At 35.7% G+C, this 20,599-nt stretch overlaps 1 protein-coding gene across 5 annotated transcripts in view; it reads left to right on the top strand.

Annotated features, from left to right (window-relative positions):
* GLCCI1 (glucocorticoid induced 1) overlaps positions 1 to 14,123 on the top strand; it is a 52,581-nt gene extending 38,458 nt beyond the window's left edge. For all 5 annotated transcript variants that reach the window (XM_087892754.1, XM_034402115.3, XM_034402116.3 and 2 more), the window contains 3 exons: positions 4,276 to 4,486; positions 10,619 to 10,739; positions 11,553 to 14,123. In XM_087892754.1, the coding sequence (XP_087748880.1) occupies positions 4,276 to 4,486; positions 10,619 to 10,739; positions 11,553 to 11,901 (681 nt within the window). In that variant the 3' untranslated portion in view covers positions 11,902 to 14,123. The remainder of the gene's footprint in view (positions 1 to 4,275; positions 4,487 to 10,618; positions 10,740 to 11,552) is intronic.
* Positions 14,124 to 20,599: the final 6,476 nt, after the last annotated feature.

The following is a 20,599-nucleotide window of genomic DNA, read 5'->3' as shown; positions in this document are numbered from 1 at the left end:
GCCGTATTCTGGACCAGCTGGAGCTTCCGAGTGCTCCTCAAGGGGAGCCCCATGTAGAGAGCATTGCAGTAGTCCAGGCGAGAGGTGACGAGGGCATGAGTGACCGTGCATAGGGAGTCCCGATCCAGAAAGGGACGCAACTGGCGTATCAGGCGAACCTGATAAAAAGCCCCCCTGGCCACGGCCGTCATATGTTCCTCTAAAGACAGCCGTGCATCCAGGAGGACGCCCAAGTTGCGAGCCCTCTCCGTGGGGGCCACTGACTCACCCCCAATAGCCAGAGTTGGCACCAGCTGGCTATATCGGGACGCCGGCATCCACAGCCACTCGGTCTTGGAAGGGTTGAGTTGGAGCCTGTTCCTCCCCATCCAGACCTGCACGGCCTCCAGGCACCGGGACATCACTTCAAGGGCATCGTTGGGGTGGTCGGGGGTGGAGATGTACAGCTGAGTATCATCAGCGTACAGATGGCATCGCACCCCAAATCCATGGATGATCTCGCCCAGCGGCTTCACATAAATGTTGAACAGGAGAGGCAAGAGGACCGACCCTTGCGGCACCCCACAAGCAAGGTGCCTCGGGGTCGACCTCTGCCCCCCTGCCAACACGGACTGCGACCGGTCGGAGAGATAAGAGGAGAACCACCGTAAAACGGTGCCTCCCACTCCCAACCCCTCCAGCCGGCGCAGCATGTTACCATGGTTGATGGTATCAAAAGCCGCTGAGAGATCTAATAGGACCAGGACAGAGGAACAACCCCTGTCCCGAGCCCTCCAGAGATCATCAACCAACGCGACCAATGCCGTTTCCGTGCTGTACCCAGGCCTGAAGCCGTACTGGAACGGATCCAGATAGACAGCTTCATCCAGGTACTGTGGGAGCTGTCGCGCAACCACACTCTCGACAACCTTCGCCACAAAGCGAAGGTTGGAGACAGGACGGTAGTTTGCCAAAACAGCCGGATCCAGAGAAGGCTTCTTGAGGAGGGGCCTCACCACCGCCTCTTTCAAGGCGGGAGGTAAGACACCCTCGCTCAGAGAAGCGTTAATGATCCTCTGGAGCCAGCTTCGTGTAACCTCCTGGGTAGCCAGCACCAGCCAGGAGGGACACTGGTCCAATAAACATGTGGTTGCGTTCAATCTCCCCAGCATCCTGTCCACGTCCTTGGGAGTCACAGGATCGAACTCCTCCCAGATGACATTCTCAAGACCCGCCTCAGACACATCGCCTGAACCCATCCAGTCAGAGTCCAAGCCGTCCCAAATCTGAGTGATTTTATCGTGCAGATAACATGCAAAATCCTCAGCACGCCCTTGCTGAGGATTTTGACTTATCATTATAAGTCAATGATTTACAAAACTGAGGGGGAAAAGCTTTTATAAATATGTGGGTTATTATGTTGGCTTATGCTAAAAAGTAAGGTCCAGTTGCAATGTATGGCTGTGAAAGTTAGATCATAAGGAAGGCTGAGCGCCAAAAAATTGAGACCTTTGAACTATGGTGCTGAAGAAGACTCCTGCGAGTCCCTTGGACTGCAAGGCGATCAAACCGGTCAGTCCTAGAGGAGATCAACCCTGACTGCTCTTTAGAAGGCCAGTTCCTGAAGATTAAACTCAAATACTTTGGCCACCTAATGAGAAGGAAAGACTCACTGGAGAAGAACCGAATGCTGGGAAAGATTGAGGGCAAAAGAAGAAGGGAATAACGGAGTATGAGGTGGCTGGATGGAGTCACTGAAGCAATCAGCATGAGCTTAAATGGACTCAGGGATGGTAGAGGACAGGAAGGCATGGAGGAATGTTGTCCATGGGGTTGCGATGGGTCGGACACGACTTCGCGACTAAGAACAAAGGCAAACGAATTTATGTATTATACAACTATAGTAAACTACAGCATTTGTTTCTGGATTTTTAATTATAATATACCGTATATACTAGTGTATAAGCCGAATTTTTCAGCACATTTTTTATGCTGAAAAAGCCCCCCTCGTCTTATACTCGAGTGAGGGTCCCACTTACCTGTTTTCCAGTGCAGTGCGGATGTTCTCTGGTCATTGGGCTGTGACCAATGACGTAGCCTTTACAGTCTTACCCGTGCTTGGTCACGCCCCCTTGCTCCGCCCAAGCATTGCTGAATACAAGTACTGGTATATCTCTGGTCTTGGATATACAGTTTATTTACAGTACTTACTCTGCTATATTTTATTTTTTATTTTCTTATTAACCCCTATCTGGTTCATTTCTCACCCTAGGCTTATATTCGAGTCAATAAGTTTTCCGAGTTTGTGGTAAAATTAGGTGCTTCGGCTTATATTCAGGTCTGCTTATATTCGTGTATATACGGTATATGCCATTATAAGAGGCAATCCCTTCATTTGACTGTAACTAGGGATGCCATGGCAAAGATTGATGAAAAAATTATATTGCTGGTGGTGAGAAAGGAATAAAGTCTTTCACCACTATGAAAATAAAGGATCTAGGATGGGGGGAACCATGTAGAGCTTTTGTTGTGGCAGTCGTGATTTTGGACCATTGGCTGAAATAGAAAAAAAAAGTGGAAAATTGTCCTGCAAATATTGTTTAGTTTACAGAACACAAAGCTGATATATGCATACGTTTAGCTGTTTGGAAATTGTGAAGAAAAAATGCCAAGTGGAAAGATGTAAGTCATAAAAATTTAGCAATCAGCATCTAGAATCTTACTTAGAAATACTCTCTTTAAATAAATCCTTTTTTTTTAAAGAAATTAAACCATTTAAATATTATGGCTACACTCATATTTTATATGTTAATATTATAGGCAGTCTTTGCATAATAATGGCAATTGGGCCCAGCAGCTGCATTGGTAAGCAGTAGTATAAAGCACAGTGGTCATGTGATCACATTGACTTACTACAGCAGTTGTGGCAATCTAAGTTGCTGTTAAGGAAATCCTATGTGATCACAGTGTCCCGTAATCAGATGATCGCTATTGCAATCTCTTGCCAGCTTCCTCGTTGACTTTGTTGGAAACCTGCAGTGAAATGATGATCTTGTGAATACAGGAATGTTCTGACAGTTGCTGTCTGAGGAAGCTGTCATGAATCCTCTTCATTCAGTGCCATTTTCATTTCAAATAGTTACTGAATGAATGGGTCATTAGTGAGGACTGCCTAGAACAGCTTTACAGGAAAGGGTAGGGAGGAATATATTATTTAGTAACTACAGTGGCTACCTTGAAGCCATCAATGTTTATTAACAGAAGCTAATTGGTAGCACACTGGACTAAAGCACTGTTATTAACATCTGCTGCTTGCAATTACTGCAAGTTCAACTCTCACCAGGCTCAAGGTTAACTCAGCCTTCCATCCTTTCTAAGGTAGGTAAAATGAGGACCCAGATTGTGGGGGCAATAAGCTGACTTTGTATAAATATACAAAAGTATGAAGGCTATTCCTTAATGCATTGTAAGCCACCCTGAGTCTTCGGAGAAAGGTGGCATATAAATTAAAGCAAAAAAAAAAAAAAAGCATTCTTCATGAAAATGAAAGATGAGGGAAAAATTGAATTTTCTTTTCTTAGTAATAGTCATGTAAACCATATAGGAATACTTGATTTGTGCAGGATAAATTAGTTTGTAAAAAAATTGCTATTACATATTGTATTCTGTAATAATAATATATAATATAATATAATATATTATAATATAATATAATATAATATAATAATTAATATAATATAATTAATATAATATAATATAATTAATATAATTAATTAATTAATTAATAATATAATATAATATAATATAATATATATAATATATAATAGAATATTGGAATTATAGGTTTGCTATATCCTCTCACATTATATACTATGAAAAAGATTTCTGTTCTTTTATCACTTAGAAGTTTTTTTTAAACTTCTTTCCTGCTTTTTAATGGCATTTTTGTTATTACCGTAGTAACAAAATTATTTTGTTACTGTTTAAACTGCCAGAGAATTGGTTTGGTACAGATAAATCTCAGTATGAAATTTAAAATAAGGCCTGTCATATTTTTAAGAATATGACCTTCAAATTAAAGCAACTGATTTTATTCTCCTTCGTAGCCCTGTGAATTGATGCATGGCACACCACTGGGTTACTGGACCACTGGGTCACTTGCTTCTTTTGTAGGAAAATGAGTTCTCTGCCCTTTTGCAAGGTATGGCATGAAGGACATTGAAAGAGAGCAGGTCAAATTGCCTATGGAAGGATAAATTATTACTATGCATGTTAAAAATGGTATTTGTATTGTAGCCCTTGGATATTCCTGATGGTCGGAGAGCACCCCTACCTGCTCACTATCGTAGCAGCAGCACACGAAGCATTGATACACAAACACCTTCAGTCCATGAACGCAGTAGCAGCTGTAGCAGCCATTCTCCATGCATTTCTCCTATTTGTCGTCCTGAATCTCAGGATGGGAGCCCTTGTTCTACAGAAGATGTGCTTTATGACCGTGATAAAGGTGAGAATCTTAGAATTACTGGTCACGGTTTGCATTTACTGTAATGCACCCTCACTCTGCATCTGTGCACTGAAATCATTTTTTTTTTGTTGTTGTTGTCATCATCCTGGTGGTGTGAACACAGACTGCTCATTGATTATTATTTTTTTTTGCTTGTTTATTTCCTCTCTTGCTTGTGAAGTTTTACAAACATCTTCCATAAGTGTCAGAAAAGAACACAGCAATCTTAACTCTTTTTAAGGAATACTAGAGTAAGAAGTTAAGAGAAAGTGCACCGTTCCATATAACAGAATGTGAATCATCGGTCAAAGAAGTTAAATCACTTCATGATTATGTTACTTTTAAATAATGAAACAAGTTAAACTAGAAATACAACATCATTTTTCCAGTTCAGTGTGTAAAGATTTTGACTTTGGAATGAGTTCTGCTGATGAGCGAATCATGGCTCTGTTTCATTGTCTGTATTTAACAGTGCAATCTTCTATATGTCTACTCAGAAGTAAGCCCCATTGAGGTCAGTGGAACTTATTCCCAGGTAAGTAAGTACAGGGTTGCAGCCTTAAACCTAATGGTTCCTTGTAATTAAATGAAGATGTTCTCAGCACAGTTGGTGCTTTTGTACAGTGTGCACTTCTAGGTATATTCATGGATTGATGAGGAATACAGTATTCCGCATGCTTTAAATTATAGCTTTTTATTTTTCTAAATAAAAGTTTCTAGACATCAGTGACTGCAAAGATAATTTTAGAAGCATGTAATTATTTATTTTGCAATTGTATAAATCTCCAACATGTTGAGGATAAGGATGGTTTGGGTTTTGTTTAGAAACCCTTTGCATTATTCCTTATGTAGAAGAAGCAGAACACATTTAGTAGAACAGATACGTATATTTAAGTATTAATTTATATTCTTCTTTTTTTTGTTTACTGGAGCTCAAAATGCCTTATGTCACTTAACTGAGGATCTCCTATCCAGTCATTGACCCATTCACTTTCAAGATGAGTTGTGTCTTCCTAGTTTGTCTTCTAGCCCTCTATTTGAACTTATTTTGTAGAATTTATAAAGGCTACATATTCCAGTTTGCCTTATAATTATTTTAAAATATGATTATATAGTTTCTTGGATCATTTTGAGGAATTTTAATTATGAAATGGTTAAATAATTAAAAATTCCTGATATAAATTTAAATACAGCCAAATGAGTTAAAAGAAATAGATGGAATGAATGTCCTTGATTTTTATTTGCTTGCTCATTCTTAAAAAGCTTGTGTTTTCTTTTTCTTTACAATCTTTTATATGCTTTGGTTTCTGTGTTTTTTCCCTTTTAATAAAAATACATCTTGAATTCTGCCTTTAAGATTTTTCAGTTTTTACATTTTCACTTACGTATTACATACATTTCTTTATTTCCTTTTCCCTTTCCTTTGCCTCCAGTTCCCTTTGAAATCATCTTACCTATATTTTATCTGTTCTTGTATATGTTCTTCCTTAGCCCCACACATGGTCCTGTTCATATTGCAGTTTTAGTTGAACGGGTTTGTTCAGTTGATGTCAACATGGTACTTTTTCACCCTTATATTTATTTATTCTTCGATTTCAGAACAACTTAGAGAGCATCATAGCTTAGTTTTCTTATGGATAAATGTAACTACAGTGAGCAGTATGTTAAGATATATTAAAAAAGATGCAAAGATATAACATACTATAAAGTATATTGTGGAACTAAAACCTAAAGTATTTTATCAATAATACTTGATTAGCATTTTACATGCAGCTGCTCTTGCTGTTACTACAATCTTATAGCAGCAGATTTTTAATAAAGAGCTTTATCTTTCTTTAATGGTTGGGGCAGTCTATGGCTCATACATAGATGTTACCAGATTACTAATCATAAACTGGCTGAAGTTAATGGAAATTTATAGTTCAGCAGTAAGAGGATGATGAAAGCAAATTCAGATTGCCCATTTCAGTTTGATGTAGGATAAAATGAGCTCTTGTTTTCTTACAGATAAACTACATGAGTATTACTTTAAAATATATCTCACAAACTGATTTTCAGTTTGCTTACTTGATTTCTTTGTCTTATGCTGCTCGTAATAAAACATTTTATAATTATAACATTTATTTTAAATAAAGTGTTCAGTTAATAAACACCTTTATATTTTCCTCATATTCCTTATGAGTCTTTTAGATAATGTTACTTTTCATTTCAGCAAATACCTTAAATTTCAGTTTATTTTCAAAAGAGAGTTCATATAGGGTAGGCACAACAAGGAGTTTGCCGTACTTCTAAGCTGTTGAAAATACATTTTTAATATTCTGTTCCATTGGTACAACTGTAATTGTGCTACACTGTACATTTAAATGAATCTGATAATTACCGTATTTTTCGGAGTATAAGACGCACTTCCCCCCCCCAAAGAGGGTGAAAATTTGGGTGCATCTTATACACCAAATGTAGCCCCACCGCCGGCCCCCACTCTTTGGGCTCTGCCTCCCAGCAATTTATCTCCTTGCAGCAAACAGCAAACAGGCTGTTTCCGCTTCAGCACAGTCTGATTAACACAAGCAGTTGATTGTCAGTTGGATAGACCTCCCGACCCTCAGCTGTTTCAGGCTGCAGGGATTCCCTTGCCTATTACCGCATGGGCATCTGGTGTTTGCTGCAAGGAGGCAAATTGCTGGGAGGCAGATTTTTTTTTCTTGGGCTAATCAGGCTGTGCTGAAAACGAAAATGAAACTAAAGCGGGCTGTTTGTTGTTTGCTGCAAGGAGGAAAATTATTGGGAGGCAGAGGCAGATTTTTTTTTATTGTTTTCTTCCCCAAAAAAGATAGGTGCGTCTTATAGTCTGGAGCGTCTTATACTCCGAAAAATATGGTATATTCATTTTATGCATGATAGCCTATTAACTACTTTTTCTGGAAGACATAGTGATAAGTTGATATAAATTAGTATATCGAGTTTAAATTGCCACAATAATCATGCTGTATATTTAATGAGCATAAATACATATATAAATGTATATGTTTGCAGAGTTGCTTATGATTTAAAACATTTCATTGTAATGTTACTGAGCTCGACCAGTAATTTTGGAGCTAATTTTAGCTAATCCAGTTAATGCATTTTGCTTTGTTTTTTAAAAGGAAATTATTTCATATTGCTAAGATGATGCCCTATAATTGTTCTAAATAAAGCGTTAAGTGACCTTTTAAAGCTCTTAACAAGCTAAGTGAGCATTTCATTAATTGACAATAAATACATTTAAGGATAGATTGTATTAATTTAATAATCTGTTCTAAAATAGTGTAGCAGGAGAATTGGGCTATATCTAACATTATGTAAGCAAAGAGACAATTCTCTGCCATTTTATGTGCTTAAATCTGCTCTAACCATATCCTCAACATTTCTAAACCAAAGAAAATAAAGACAGCCTATCTATTGTAGAAAATAATTTTATTAGTCACAAGTTTTGGCAATCACTGTGATAATTGCAAATTGCTGTCTTAGGGAAGATAATGTTCTTATGCCACATGTAATATTGCTTGTTCTCCTGATGTAAGCTTACGTTTGGATAAAGCTAGCGTTATAATTGAATTACATAGATGTATATGTTTCAATTGAACTATACAAATGAACTTTTGAGTACATCTCTGGAATAAAAAACAGACTTAAAATGATTTTTAATTAGAGAGAAAAAACCTTGAAGTAGCACTTTTCTATTCTACACTACCAGTGAGATTTCTTTGGTATCACATTTTTGGGATAACTTACTGCTGTTTTGAGTAACAGAGGTGGCAATTATATTATTGCCAAATACACTTGTCAGTATCAATTTTCCTCATTTTTCTGCTCTAGGACAGAAGTATCCAAATTTCTGTTATGGGTCTATCTAACCACCAGAGATTGAGTCTGTCTCTTCCACTTTTATATTTGATGATCTTCCATGATGATTAAACCTAATTTATTAACTTCATGTACTAGTTTTGGAAGGAGGTATTTTCAAGTTTAAATACCTTATGTTAAAAAGGCATATAAAATTACCCAAAGATTCTGAACTCTATGTTCTTTATCATAAGCCTTTTTTGCAGACCAATTCACATTATACTTTTCAACAAAAAATCAGCTTTAGGCTGGAACTTGCTGGGTTTGTGACTAAAAAATGTTAATAATTGATCAAGTGTAGGGAGAGCTAACCTGCTGGCCAGACACAGACCTGCTTTACATTTCTAAAGCATCTTTTCTTTTCATTGGAAGGCTGCACTTTAACCACAGGATCCATTGCCACCCTTTGCACCAGATCAGCTATTTACTTTACATTTCTATGAAGCGCTGCTTAAATAGGTTGAAATTTTCAAAAGAAAGTGAACATAAAGTCTGTAAAGGAAACCCATGGTCTACTTTGGAGTGGGAGAATGATCTTGCTTGGCAGGGAATGGAGAAAATGTCAATGGCACCTGTTGTGTGTGTGGGGAAAGGGAGGGGAGAAAGGCCCCAGTCTGCAGTGTGATTAGAAGCAGTTTTATTGCATTAAAAGTGCCTGCTCCACGGGGGGCCAGTGATTAGAATTCAGTTTCGTCCCGTCCCCCCTTTGCTATTAACAGCCTGCGGGTGTACTTTTGAGACCTTGTGGTACAAAGAGAAGGGCTGGTTTTCGGCCTATACTGTTTAGATTGTAAAATAGAACTTCATTTTTGGTAAGTAAATCTCACCCTTTTAATGTTACTGATGAGCCATCTGTTTAGTACGCCTAGTTTCAAATGAATGAAGGCTCTTATTCTGCAGGTCTTTCAGTATTCGGTTGATAAAACTAGCATTATATGAAAAACTACATTTAATGTGCTTTAGGGAGAATTTGAACACAGAACATGTAAGAGTAGAAGGATGAAATGATTTATTACCTGAAATTTAAAAACTGATAGATAAGAGAAATTTTTCTCTAAAGTTATTAAGACAAGCAGCTGATAGATGTTAGTTGAATAATTCAATTAATTATTTAGATACAGAAAATAACACTGGAGATCCTAGTGGATAAAAAATTATTTTTGTTTGTGTTGTTTAAGAAGATTTATATTTAAAAGTCAGGACAGAGAATATTTAGAAGAATAAGAGAAATTGCATTTAACTTTTCAAAAACAGTAAATGAGCATATTTTTAAAGTTTTCAGTTATAGCTAGTGTGGGACTAATACAAGAACATTTGGCTTGCCATTTTATGAAATTGTTGCCATATTCAGTAAGCAGTTCTCCATAGAACTGAAAATACTATCTAGCAGAGACAGCACTTGAAGTAATTGGTATACATGATTACTAATTCATCTGTAGAAGGAAACATAATGAAAAAAGAAGGCTCTAAATTGGAGAACTGTTTATTTTAAATATTTTATTTTTGAATCATCTTTTGAGCAAGCTCAAGGATGATAAAATATGGTCAAATCAGTAGATGCAATCCACCAGGGCAATTTTTCATATATCCTATTTTTAATGTTATATTTTTATAGTTATAAATTACGTATTGTACTTTGCTGTTAAAATTCGCTAGTTTCTCTTAACATAGATAATCAAAGATGAAAACTAACAACAAAAAAACAACAACAGGGGTAGCATTGTATCAGGACTAAAAATTGGAGATGCTTATTTTATTCTGTGTTTCAAAGCCCATTTATATAACAGAAGTGTTTATATTATATAAATAGTTGTGTTTATTCATAATATTGCATGTATATGGCATTATTATGGGCTCTTTGTATTTCAGATGATACAAGCATTGTTTCAGTTGTTTTGTATAGTGACAAGACAATTATTTTAAATTGTCATTAACTGCTTCCCCTTCTTTACTTAAATTGTACATATTTACTTAGTAGCTTCCATTTTTGAAATACTTGATAGAGAATTTAACTTATTCCAAGATTATAATTCTGCTTAATTTGATCTGTGGTATTCAGGATAATATCTTCCTGTTATTTTCTAATACGTGATAGATAACACTTTTGGATAGGCCACAATAAAAAGAAAAGCTCATTTGAAGCAAACCAGTTTTCACAACCAAGTTGTGGAAAAATCAATATATTTGGAAATCAGACTAATTTTTATAAAAATCTTAATCCCTAGTAATACAACTGCTTTAAATTTTCAGACAGTGGGAGTAGCTCACCATTGCCCAAGTATGCCTCCTCTCCTAAGCCCAACAACAGCTACATGTTCAAACGAGAGCCCCCAGAGGGATGTGAACGGGTGAAAGTCTTTGAGGAAGTGTCGTAAGTAATGCTTTTATATCAGCTGGGATCTGCAAGGGCGGAAAATCAATGTGTTGGACTTTTTTGAGCTGCAGATGAATAATCTACTCCAGTTGATGAAGTTTATTCCCCCCCCTTCAAGAAACAAATCAGTCTTGCCAGGTTTTTTCAGGCAAAAAGTTGGAAGTGTTCCTGTTGGTTTGAAGGGACACAGGGGAGGGACAGAGAGCACCCTTGGTCATGTGGTCTGTATTTTATGAAAGCACAGCTAAAGGGGAATGTAGAAATACAGAGTTTGTGTTACGTTTTTCATTCTGTAAAGGCAAATGCAGCCAGAGTTGTTCTGGCAGTTTTTAAATTGTATTTATTTTTTTAGCTTCTCACTTTATTTGAATCTGTTAGGAAAAGAACAATATATGAAAGAGTGTGATATACACATTCTCTAAACAGATAGCTTGTTTGGGCAAACTGATGAAGTTAGAAGTTATTGTTTGAGCTCAGTACATGTTTTCTGGATTTGTTGCCAAAGTTAAAAGAAAATAGTCTTCCTGGGTAAACCTTAGAAAACGGAGGAAAGATAAAACTTTGCTGCCCCTTCTTGTGTGTGAATATAATGAATTTTTATGCTTGCTTTTCCATGCGCATTATTTATTGCTGTGGATCAGCTAGCTGACTGTCAATATGGAAGATGTTTGCCCATCTGTCACGTAATTCCATTCCTTTATCATTCTGCATAACCACATATAATACTGTACATTTGTATCAAATTGTACTGAAGTGTACTCTCAAATTGTTCTCAGATTTGTAATTATTCATCTGTTCCATTTTTTATAGGACTCGCCAGCCTGTCTCAACCCCTCTCTTTTCATGTCCTGACAAAAATAAAGTTAATTTCATCCCAACTGGATCAGCTTTCTGTCCTGTAAAACTTTTGGGTCCTTTACTACCTTCTTCTGATCTCACTCTCAAAGGCTGTCCAAACTCTAGTCAAAGCACACCTTTGAGTACCCTGACTGTGGAGCAGCTTTCTTCTCGTGTTACTTTCTCTTCTCTGTTGGATGACACCAGCACAAGGGACTCTTCAGAGATCTTAGTACAACAGCCATCCCAACAATCTCCACAGCTTTTGCAAGAACTGCAACCTGAAGAACACTCCCCTCCTCAAAACTATGTTGTAATCTAGTGGAAAATAGACCGTTGGTCTAAAACATAATTGCATGAGTGGCCACTTTTCCAGGAAAAAAAGCTATTTTTCAGCATCTTTCTATATTTCAAAGCTCTTCTTGGCAGGGATGGAAATGCTCTTATTCAGCATTTTTGTATTGGGGGGAGCAAAATGCTTGCAGAATCTATGTATCATTAAGCATTTTAAGTGGAGACTATGCATTTCATAGAATGACCAGAGTAGTACTGTGTCCTGTGTTTTTCTTTTTAAAATTCTACAGTATAAATAAGCTCTGTATCAAACAAAGGTTGCCTGTCTAAATAGAAAATGTCTTGCTGTGTTGTGTTCCTATAGAAGATACTGTATTTCAGGATTATGTTTACAATTTATCCAGGTATTTATGTTTTAAACTTCTGTAATACATACAATGCAAAAAAGAAAAAAAAAACCCAAAAGAAAAATGGCCAGAACAGTTGCACAGTGCCCACTCGAGGGCATAGCTTCAGGTACTTCTCTCGAAGTCTAAACTCAGGTATCTTGGAATGTATATCATACTAGGATATAAAATATTTTACAGCTAAAAAGCTAAAGAGGGATCATCACTCTTCTGCCTTTTTATTGTTTTATGCGTTAATAGTTCCTCATTACATTCCACTTATTTGAGGAAAATACATTCAGATCCAGAAAACTATTACTCTGGTGAAAATGAGGAAGCCAGCAAATTTGTGATGTACAGCATCACTTCATGTCATTACAAGTAAAACAACTGTTGCATTTCATTTCATTTCATTTTCAATTATGGCATTGAAAAGCTTCAGGTGTTGCACAGTTAATGACTGTTAAGCTGTTCTGAATAAAGTGTTCAGTTATGACACTGTACATAAGCAACATTCCATGATGTGTGAGTGAAAGAGAGAGAGAGAAAGAAAGAAAGAGAGAGAGAGAGAGATGCCTACAAAGGCAAGAATGCTTTTGATTTCCACAAATTATCCAGGTTTGGGAGGTTGATAGGAATTTTCTCTCAAGCTTGTGCTGATGAGTTAAGGTTGTGAAATGCTATTGTTACAATATTAAGAGTCTAATTAATGTTTAGTTTCTCTTTTGGGAAAATACTAATTTGTGTCTTCATTGCAAAAGATTCTGAATTGTTTTGACAAGCAATGAATGATAAACTTTTATCTATAAAATGTGTATATCACACCTGGATTAAGAAAAATCTCTTAAGCAGCATATAACATATTTAAAAAAGCAAAACAAAAAGGTAGGGAAAAAGCAATAGTTGTTAAGTTATATTATCTATTCAAAGTCTTTGTAGTATCCTAGTAAATTTATTTTACATTAGATAAACTGCTGGAGTTTGTCTTCAAAATAGCTGCGCACCCATGGAGCACCCAGCAGCATTTTTCACTCCTCTGAAACTGCAAAAGCAGTGGTTTTGGAGATAATAATCGGCAATAGAAAGAAGACTCCAAGACAAGAAGCATTTACTATTCCTGTGTCTGTGCTTTTGGCTCTGTGCGATTAGCTTTATGCAAGGTTTGACACTTTTGTTCAGAAACAGAAAAGGTTGATATGACTGCAGCTTCTGTATTTATGCCCATTTGATTATTTTCTTTTGAGGACAACTTGAGACAAGAAGAAAGGGGATAATAAATAGGCCTCAACGAAGGTACCTAAGAAAAGACATGGAAAATAAGTAGCTGCTACATGTTGTTGTATGGCTTCCTTTGTATTATTACCAAAGAGTTTGGTAAAAGAAACTGTTAGGGAGGGTAGACAAACGGCATTTGTACAGTTGTATTGCTGTAGAAGCAAGCTGAGTGAAAGTTATGATTAGTTACTTTCACACAGGATTTTTTGTCTGTTTTTTTCCTTTTGGGAAAAGGCATATATCTATAATCCTACTAAACTCAGGCTTTGGTGAAAGTGCTATATAATTTTTCTGTTAAAGTATAAGGGAAGAACATTGAATTCTTCTGACAAGTGTGCATTTTTTAAAGTTTTACTTTTAAGTGTTAAAGTGCATTTCCATTTTTATTCTTAAGCCGTTTCCAAATGTAACAATAGCTTGATTCTTAATGTTAGGGTTTATGAAAAGCTCTGTCAGATTAGATCAAGAATGAATTCTGTGTACAATAGTGATACTGCTTGTTCTGTTTCATGAGAAACTAAATATTAATTATCACTTGCATTTGTTTTTAGCTTATTCAAAAATTCTGAATAAAATATATTAAAATTAATGCATTGTGATGTAAATTTTCCAGCAATTATTGATCTCTGGTATATCCTACATTCATTTGTAGAAAATTGTAAGGTACTGTTTCAAGAATGGTGTGTATAGTTGTCATTTCTAGCCTCTGCTGAGCAGTATTCAAATTACCACATAATATTGCTCCCCCCCCAATTGTTTTGTTTTGCAGTAAAAAAAGTTCCTGTGTCTATTTAAATGAAATTATTACAAAAACACACTAAAAATTGCAAAGTATAATATGACTGATTTATTTATACACTAGCTAGAAGTTGTAATTGAAACAGAAAATATATGAGATTTTGAACTTCCCCACTGCAGGCATAAATTGTCACGTTTTGCTTTTATTTTTTTATTTTGTTACTTTTTTTCTCTTATTTTTTTTTATTTTTTTTTCTAATTTTTTTTTATTGAAAAAGTTTTCAAATACAAATTTTCCCCCATTTTTCTCCCCCCTCCTCCCTAACCCCCTCTCACCACCCATCCCCCCCTGAGACTTCTTCACAACAAAAACCTAATTCATAACAGATTATATAATATTTTACCATCCCCTTACTCCCTCCTCTAAATACTGACCCTTACTTACTAATAATATTATTAATATTATTACTTCCCCCTTTTACCATACATTTCAAAAAAACATTCAGCTATAACATTGTATGAAAACTTCTAATTTAACATAATATTATTATAACTCCCAATTTAGCAATAATCTGCCCCTTTTCTCCTCCCCCATACTTTTATCTGTATATTATTACAACATTTCAAAACAACCTTCCACTTTAAAACTATATAATAAATCCTACTTTAACATTTAATCTTTTGTGTATATTAATATATAATTTCAAAGCAGCCTTCCCCATAAATCCTAATTTAACATTTATTCAACTCTATCCATTTTCTCCACTCCCCTAAATATATCACTTAAACATCCCTTTTCTTAAACTAAACAATCAGTAAACTAACCTATTTCCACCCACTTTCCTACAAAATTGCCATGCACAACAATTCTTAATATCTTTAAGCCACTGCCCGCCCTGCTAAAAAAAATATATTCCGTTATATAGAAAAAATCAATGACTTTAAATTTATAATCCATATAATATCTTCTTTGATATCTTTCCACTGGATTGTTGAGTCCATCATCCATATTAGGGTAACATAGCATCCTGGTGCAACAGTTTGTTCAAAATCCTCCGTCATCATCTGCCCCCATCAGTAATGAATATCCTCATATGTATATAAAAGAAAAAAAACAACCACCCGAGTGACATAATTATATTCCATATAGTTGTAATTGTGGCTTTCATCAGGATTATTAATTCCCATCATCATATTGGGTAACAACCAGATCTTCTGCATGCCCAAGCATAGCTCTCTTGCCTTATAGCTCAAGATGAATATAATATATTTATCAATAAAAAAAAGAAACCCAAAATAGATAATTCTAATTCAACAATTTAAGGCTCTTTTCACATCCTAAAATTACGGCATTGCAGAGGTCTGTCACTCTCCTCAGGATAATATTAACCAATACTTCGCCTCAACTCTCTTTTCATATATTCATTCATTTTTTAAAAAAATAACTGGCTTCACTGTTGCTTAATTTAGAAGTTTTTATTTTTGTGAGACCTATTTCTCTTTTTCTTTTCTTTTTGTGGGTTTGATCTCCATCCTAGTTTCCTTTCTACAAGTTGTATATCAACTGATCGGTTTTCATTCTGCTTTATAACTTGATCTTGTTGGTTTTGTTTTTGTGTCTCATATTTCTTTTTTGCTCCATACTTGTCTGTGACTTGATGAATCATCACGTTAGAGTCCGATGCCACTTCTCTCATATTTGTAGATAATCCAGCTGAGGTGTCTAAAGAATCCAAAGGCAATTTGTCCACCACAGCCTCTGTAATTCGATGTTTTCCCTTTATTTCCAACTCCTTCTGCTTATCCTGTATTGTGCCTAAAGATGTTAAGTTCATTTTCAAAAATTTTTGATAAAATTCTTCCGCTTTTTCAACAGTATTTAGTTGGTATCTTTCTCCTTGATATCTCAATATTATACCAACTGGGGCATCCCACCTGAATAGAATATTTCTTTTTTTTAGCTCAGTCACCAGAAAACCAAATTTCTTCCTTTCCAATAACATCTTGGGCGGGAGCTCTTTGTAAATCCAAATCTTTCTTCCAAACAATTGCAAAGTAGAGTTGAAGGAATTGTGCACAATATTATTTCTAATTTCTTTATCTGTAAAATAAATCATCACATCTCTAGGCAATTGCCTTTGCTTTGCAATCCAGGAGTTTATTCTATAAACTCTATCGATCCTACAAAATACTTCCTCAGGTTGGACCTTTAAGATCCCAGCCAGAATTTCAGAAGATATTTTCCTTAAATCAACTCTGTTATTTTCCTGCAATCCTCTCAGTCTAATCGCATATTCAGTAAAATTATATTGCATCATTAAAACTTCTCTTTCAATCCGTTGTTGCATGTTTTCTGCATTACAAGTCTTTTGATCAGCCTCCATTTTAGGTTTTTCTTCTGAGCGATTGTCTTGAGTGTTTGTCAAATCATTTTCAATTTTTTGTATTCTATTGTCCAAATTGTCCTCAATTTCTTCCACTTTAGACTCTAATAAGTTAGTATTTGCATCCAACTTGATCATAAATTCTGAAAAGCCATTAGCCATTTTTATAATCTTTCGGTCCAGAGTATCAACCTTTAATTGCACTAATTCTTTAATTTCCTGCTTAAATTTTTCAAAATTCTGTTTCACAATCTCATCCCTTCTTACAATCTCCTCCAAAAGAAATTCAATTATATTAAAATCAGTTTTCTGAGACTGGAGCTTTAAAACTTGTTCACGTAATTTATTAATGGGGGAATCCTCCCCCCACAGCTTGTTTGTCCAGCTTTGCAAGTTTTAATGCCATATTTCCACACAGACAAACTATTTTTTTAAAAAAAAGAGAGGCAAAGAAGAAAAAAAGGACTTTTTTCCAACCAAGATCAATATCAGATCTCCAGGAAGAGAAAAACACAAAAATAGAGCTTATCTTAAGTGTAGCCAGAAGTATTTATTCTGCTACTTTGTATCTTAATGGGAAACGGAAGGACTCTCCCTTTCAGCCCCTTCTCAAGCCTCGGCAGTCGCCATTTTTAAAAATTCTTTTTTTTCCTTTTCCCTTTCCTTCTTCAATAACTGTTGTAAAATGAATAAAATTCATTCAAAGATTCAAGGTCACAGGTCCAACTCATCTCCTTTTTAATTGTTCTGTTAATTTTTGTAGGCTTGTTCTGGTTGCCTAGCTCTGCATGGGCAGAGGTCTCCCAAAGCCCGGAGCGGCGGAGGGGAAATAGGGAGCTTCGTCTGCTTCATCCCCAAAAGTAAAAAAAAACTTTTGGGGCTATGCAGAGAGCTCTACCTGCCCCCGCCGGCTCTATCTCCATTTCCACATGGAAATGGAGTTTTTTCGAGCCGCCTTTCAGTTGTAAAGGCGGCTCTTTACAGGCAATGGGGCGGCGATCCAAAGGGATCGTCTGGCGGCGGCAAGAGCACGTTTTGCTTTTAGTTGAACTTCATGCCTCTTCATGGGAAGAAAATCCATATGAAGTTTAAGGTATTTATCTTCATGTTTATGAAAAAAGAGTAGTGAGACTTAAGATACCTTGTATTTCATAGAATGGATCAAACCACTTTATTTCAGTGATCCACCAGAAAATCATAGGGTGGGTATCAGGGGTGGGTTCTACTTACCTTTACTACCAGTTCGCAACGCGGCCGCGTGCATTCTTCTGCACATGCGCAGAAGTGTTTTCATGACATCAGGGTCAGTGGGCAGGGCCTCCCGCTGGTTTTATTACTGGTTCTATAGAACTGGTGCGACCCAGGGGCAAACCATCACTGACGGGTATCATTAGGTTTTCTAAGTAGTAATCAAATTTTGTCCTTAAATTGTATCTTTATTTAATTATATTTTTATATCATTTATTTCTCCCATAAGATGATATGATAGAATACAGTAAATACATAACATTTCTGAAAACGTTTGCTTACTTACCCTGGATATGCATGTTGTTTAATTTTTTATAGTTTTAATATAAAGCATACTGATTCAATGATTGACTTATTTCTTGTTATAAAGACACCCATTTTAATGTGATGTGTTAAAAAGTATTCCTATCTTAAAAATGGCAAAGAAGAGCAGAAAGCAACTTTTGTGGCATCTTCTACAAGTAGTAGTACCAGCTTTGCACAATGAATGTACTGAAACATTCCACCTGCCACTGAAAGATGAAAAGAAGTTCATCCAGAACAGAGCATTTTGTGTTCAGGACTATGTGCTTTAAATTTTTTATATCTTAAGATGTCCCATGTATCCAACCATGTTGGGCAATGCAAAAAATTGGTTTAGATATCATCGGAGCCATTTTTGTGCATGTGCTTGTGCATGTAAAAACAGCCAGGTTTTTGTTTGTCATCTACAGAATCCATTCTACTACTGCTTTTCTCACTAGGTAAAAGCTTCCTTCCTTCTTGTTAGATGAAAATAGGGAGATTGCCTAAGGAAACTATTTTCCAAAAATCAACCCAAACTACAAGTCTAAAAAAAAACCCCAACTTTCTATTTTTTGTAAAAAAAATCTTAATTTTCATCTGAGCAAATGGTAGCTCTCCTACTTTAGGAATTTTATTCATTTCTTTCAATCTATATAGGTAATCTTGTGAGTTATGATAATTAGGACTAGAATTTCTGTTGCTAAACAATATGGTCATTGGGGGGAACATAAGACTGCATCATTTAGCTACAGCAATTCGAGTACTCCATTGCTTTCGTTAACAATCCTACTGTAATTTTTTTTTTATTGAAAAGTTTTATAAGAAATACAATTTTCTCCCCCCACCTTTCCCCCTCCCCACATAATAGAAATTATACATTTTCTTATACATAATAAATCCTACATATACATATTTCCCTTAAAGAAAGCATTAAAATAAAACATTTTAATTACGTTCGGAGTTGCTCTTCTTCTCTTTCTTCCCTCGTTCCACAACAAACCTTCTTCTCCTTTCTTTCCCTTCCCTCCCTCTTCTCCTACTTTCTCCTACCTCCTTTCCTACCTCATCATATTTCCTTTTCCTTTCCCCCACTTCTCTCTTCTTTTCCCCCTTCTCACCTTCACTCCTACTCCTGTCCCCTTCCCTTCCTCTTCTCCTTTCTTCCATTCTTCTCCCTCCCTCTCCTCTTCCTACCCTCTCCTCTCTCCTTTCCAACTTCTTTGCTGTGAAATATTCTCCTATCTGAGCAACTTCTGTATTCTAATCGTAGATACTTTCTTCTGTTAAAACATTTCTTTATTCACCACTTTTTTCCCCACCCCAACCCTTATCCCACCCTCCCCACCCCCCCTGGCTTCCCAGAGCAAAAGCAGGGTATAGCATTTAACAAACATGCTAAAATAAACTAATTATAAAGTTCAAAACTCCCACACGTTCTTTAACTCCCCTTGCTCCAATTCATCAACCTCCCTTTTATAAATTCTCACAACCAATTAAGTTAAATTCATTCTTCCTAATTATAAAAAAAATTTTTCTTGATGTATAATCCAATACTTTAGCAGTATTACAAACAGTAAAAATCATGAATAAATTCCATTTCCATACCCTCGAACATCATTCTTTTTGAACATTACTCCCTAATGAAATTCTGAATTTAACATTAATTCTCTTCCCTCCAGAAAAAATGGGCATCTTGAAATCTTACACATTTTATATCATATATCTTTTAAAACAATATAATCTTATGTTAAACATTCTAAAAATCTCTTAATACTATTAAAACACTTATTTACCAAATATAAATTTCAAAATCTACAGGAAGATATCTTTCAGATTTTCAATTAACCATTTTAATACCTCTAACTTTTTAAAAAGCAGCCCTTTTATTATCCAAAACTAATTATCATTTTGTAATAGAATTCTAAATTTAACATTGATCCTTTTTGCTTCAAAAAGTTGGGCATCTTGAAAACTTACACAATTTATCTCATATATCTTTTAAAATAACAATCTTACATTAAGCATTTTAAAAATCTCTTAATACCATTAAAACACATATTTGCCAAATGCAAATTTCAAAATCTACAGGAAGATATCTTTCTTAATCTTCTGTTCTTCTCTTTCTATATTTTTTCCAATCCTTTTTTTTTTATAAATTCTTTCAACAGTCCCCCCCAATTTTATTTTTGAAAATTTCAAAATGTTGATTTGAGGTTGATGTTTCTGAAATACTTGCTTTCTTCTTGAGGTCACGTTTTCTAATTTGAAATCCCCATTTCGACTCTTCTTGCTTGTATAATCATTCAGTCCATTCCTTTGTCCATACAGCCAAAATTTGTTGCCATAAAAATTGTCAGCTTGCAATAAAGAGTATTTGTTGCTTTTCTATCAGTTGAATGGAAACGTCCAC

Source organism: Pantherophis guttatus, chromosome 4 (assembly GCF_059756535.1).
Source record: "Pantherophis guttatus breed Tessera chromosome 4, ASM5975653v1, whole genome shotgun sequence".
NCBI lineage: Eukaryota > Metazoa > Chordata > Lepidosauria > Squamata > Colubridae > Pantherophis > Pantherophis guttatus.
The sequence above is the reverse complement of the archived record's forward strand: the minus strand, read 5'-3'. Positions and strand labels throughout refer to the sequence as shown.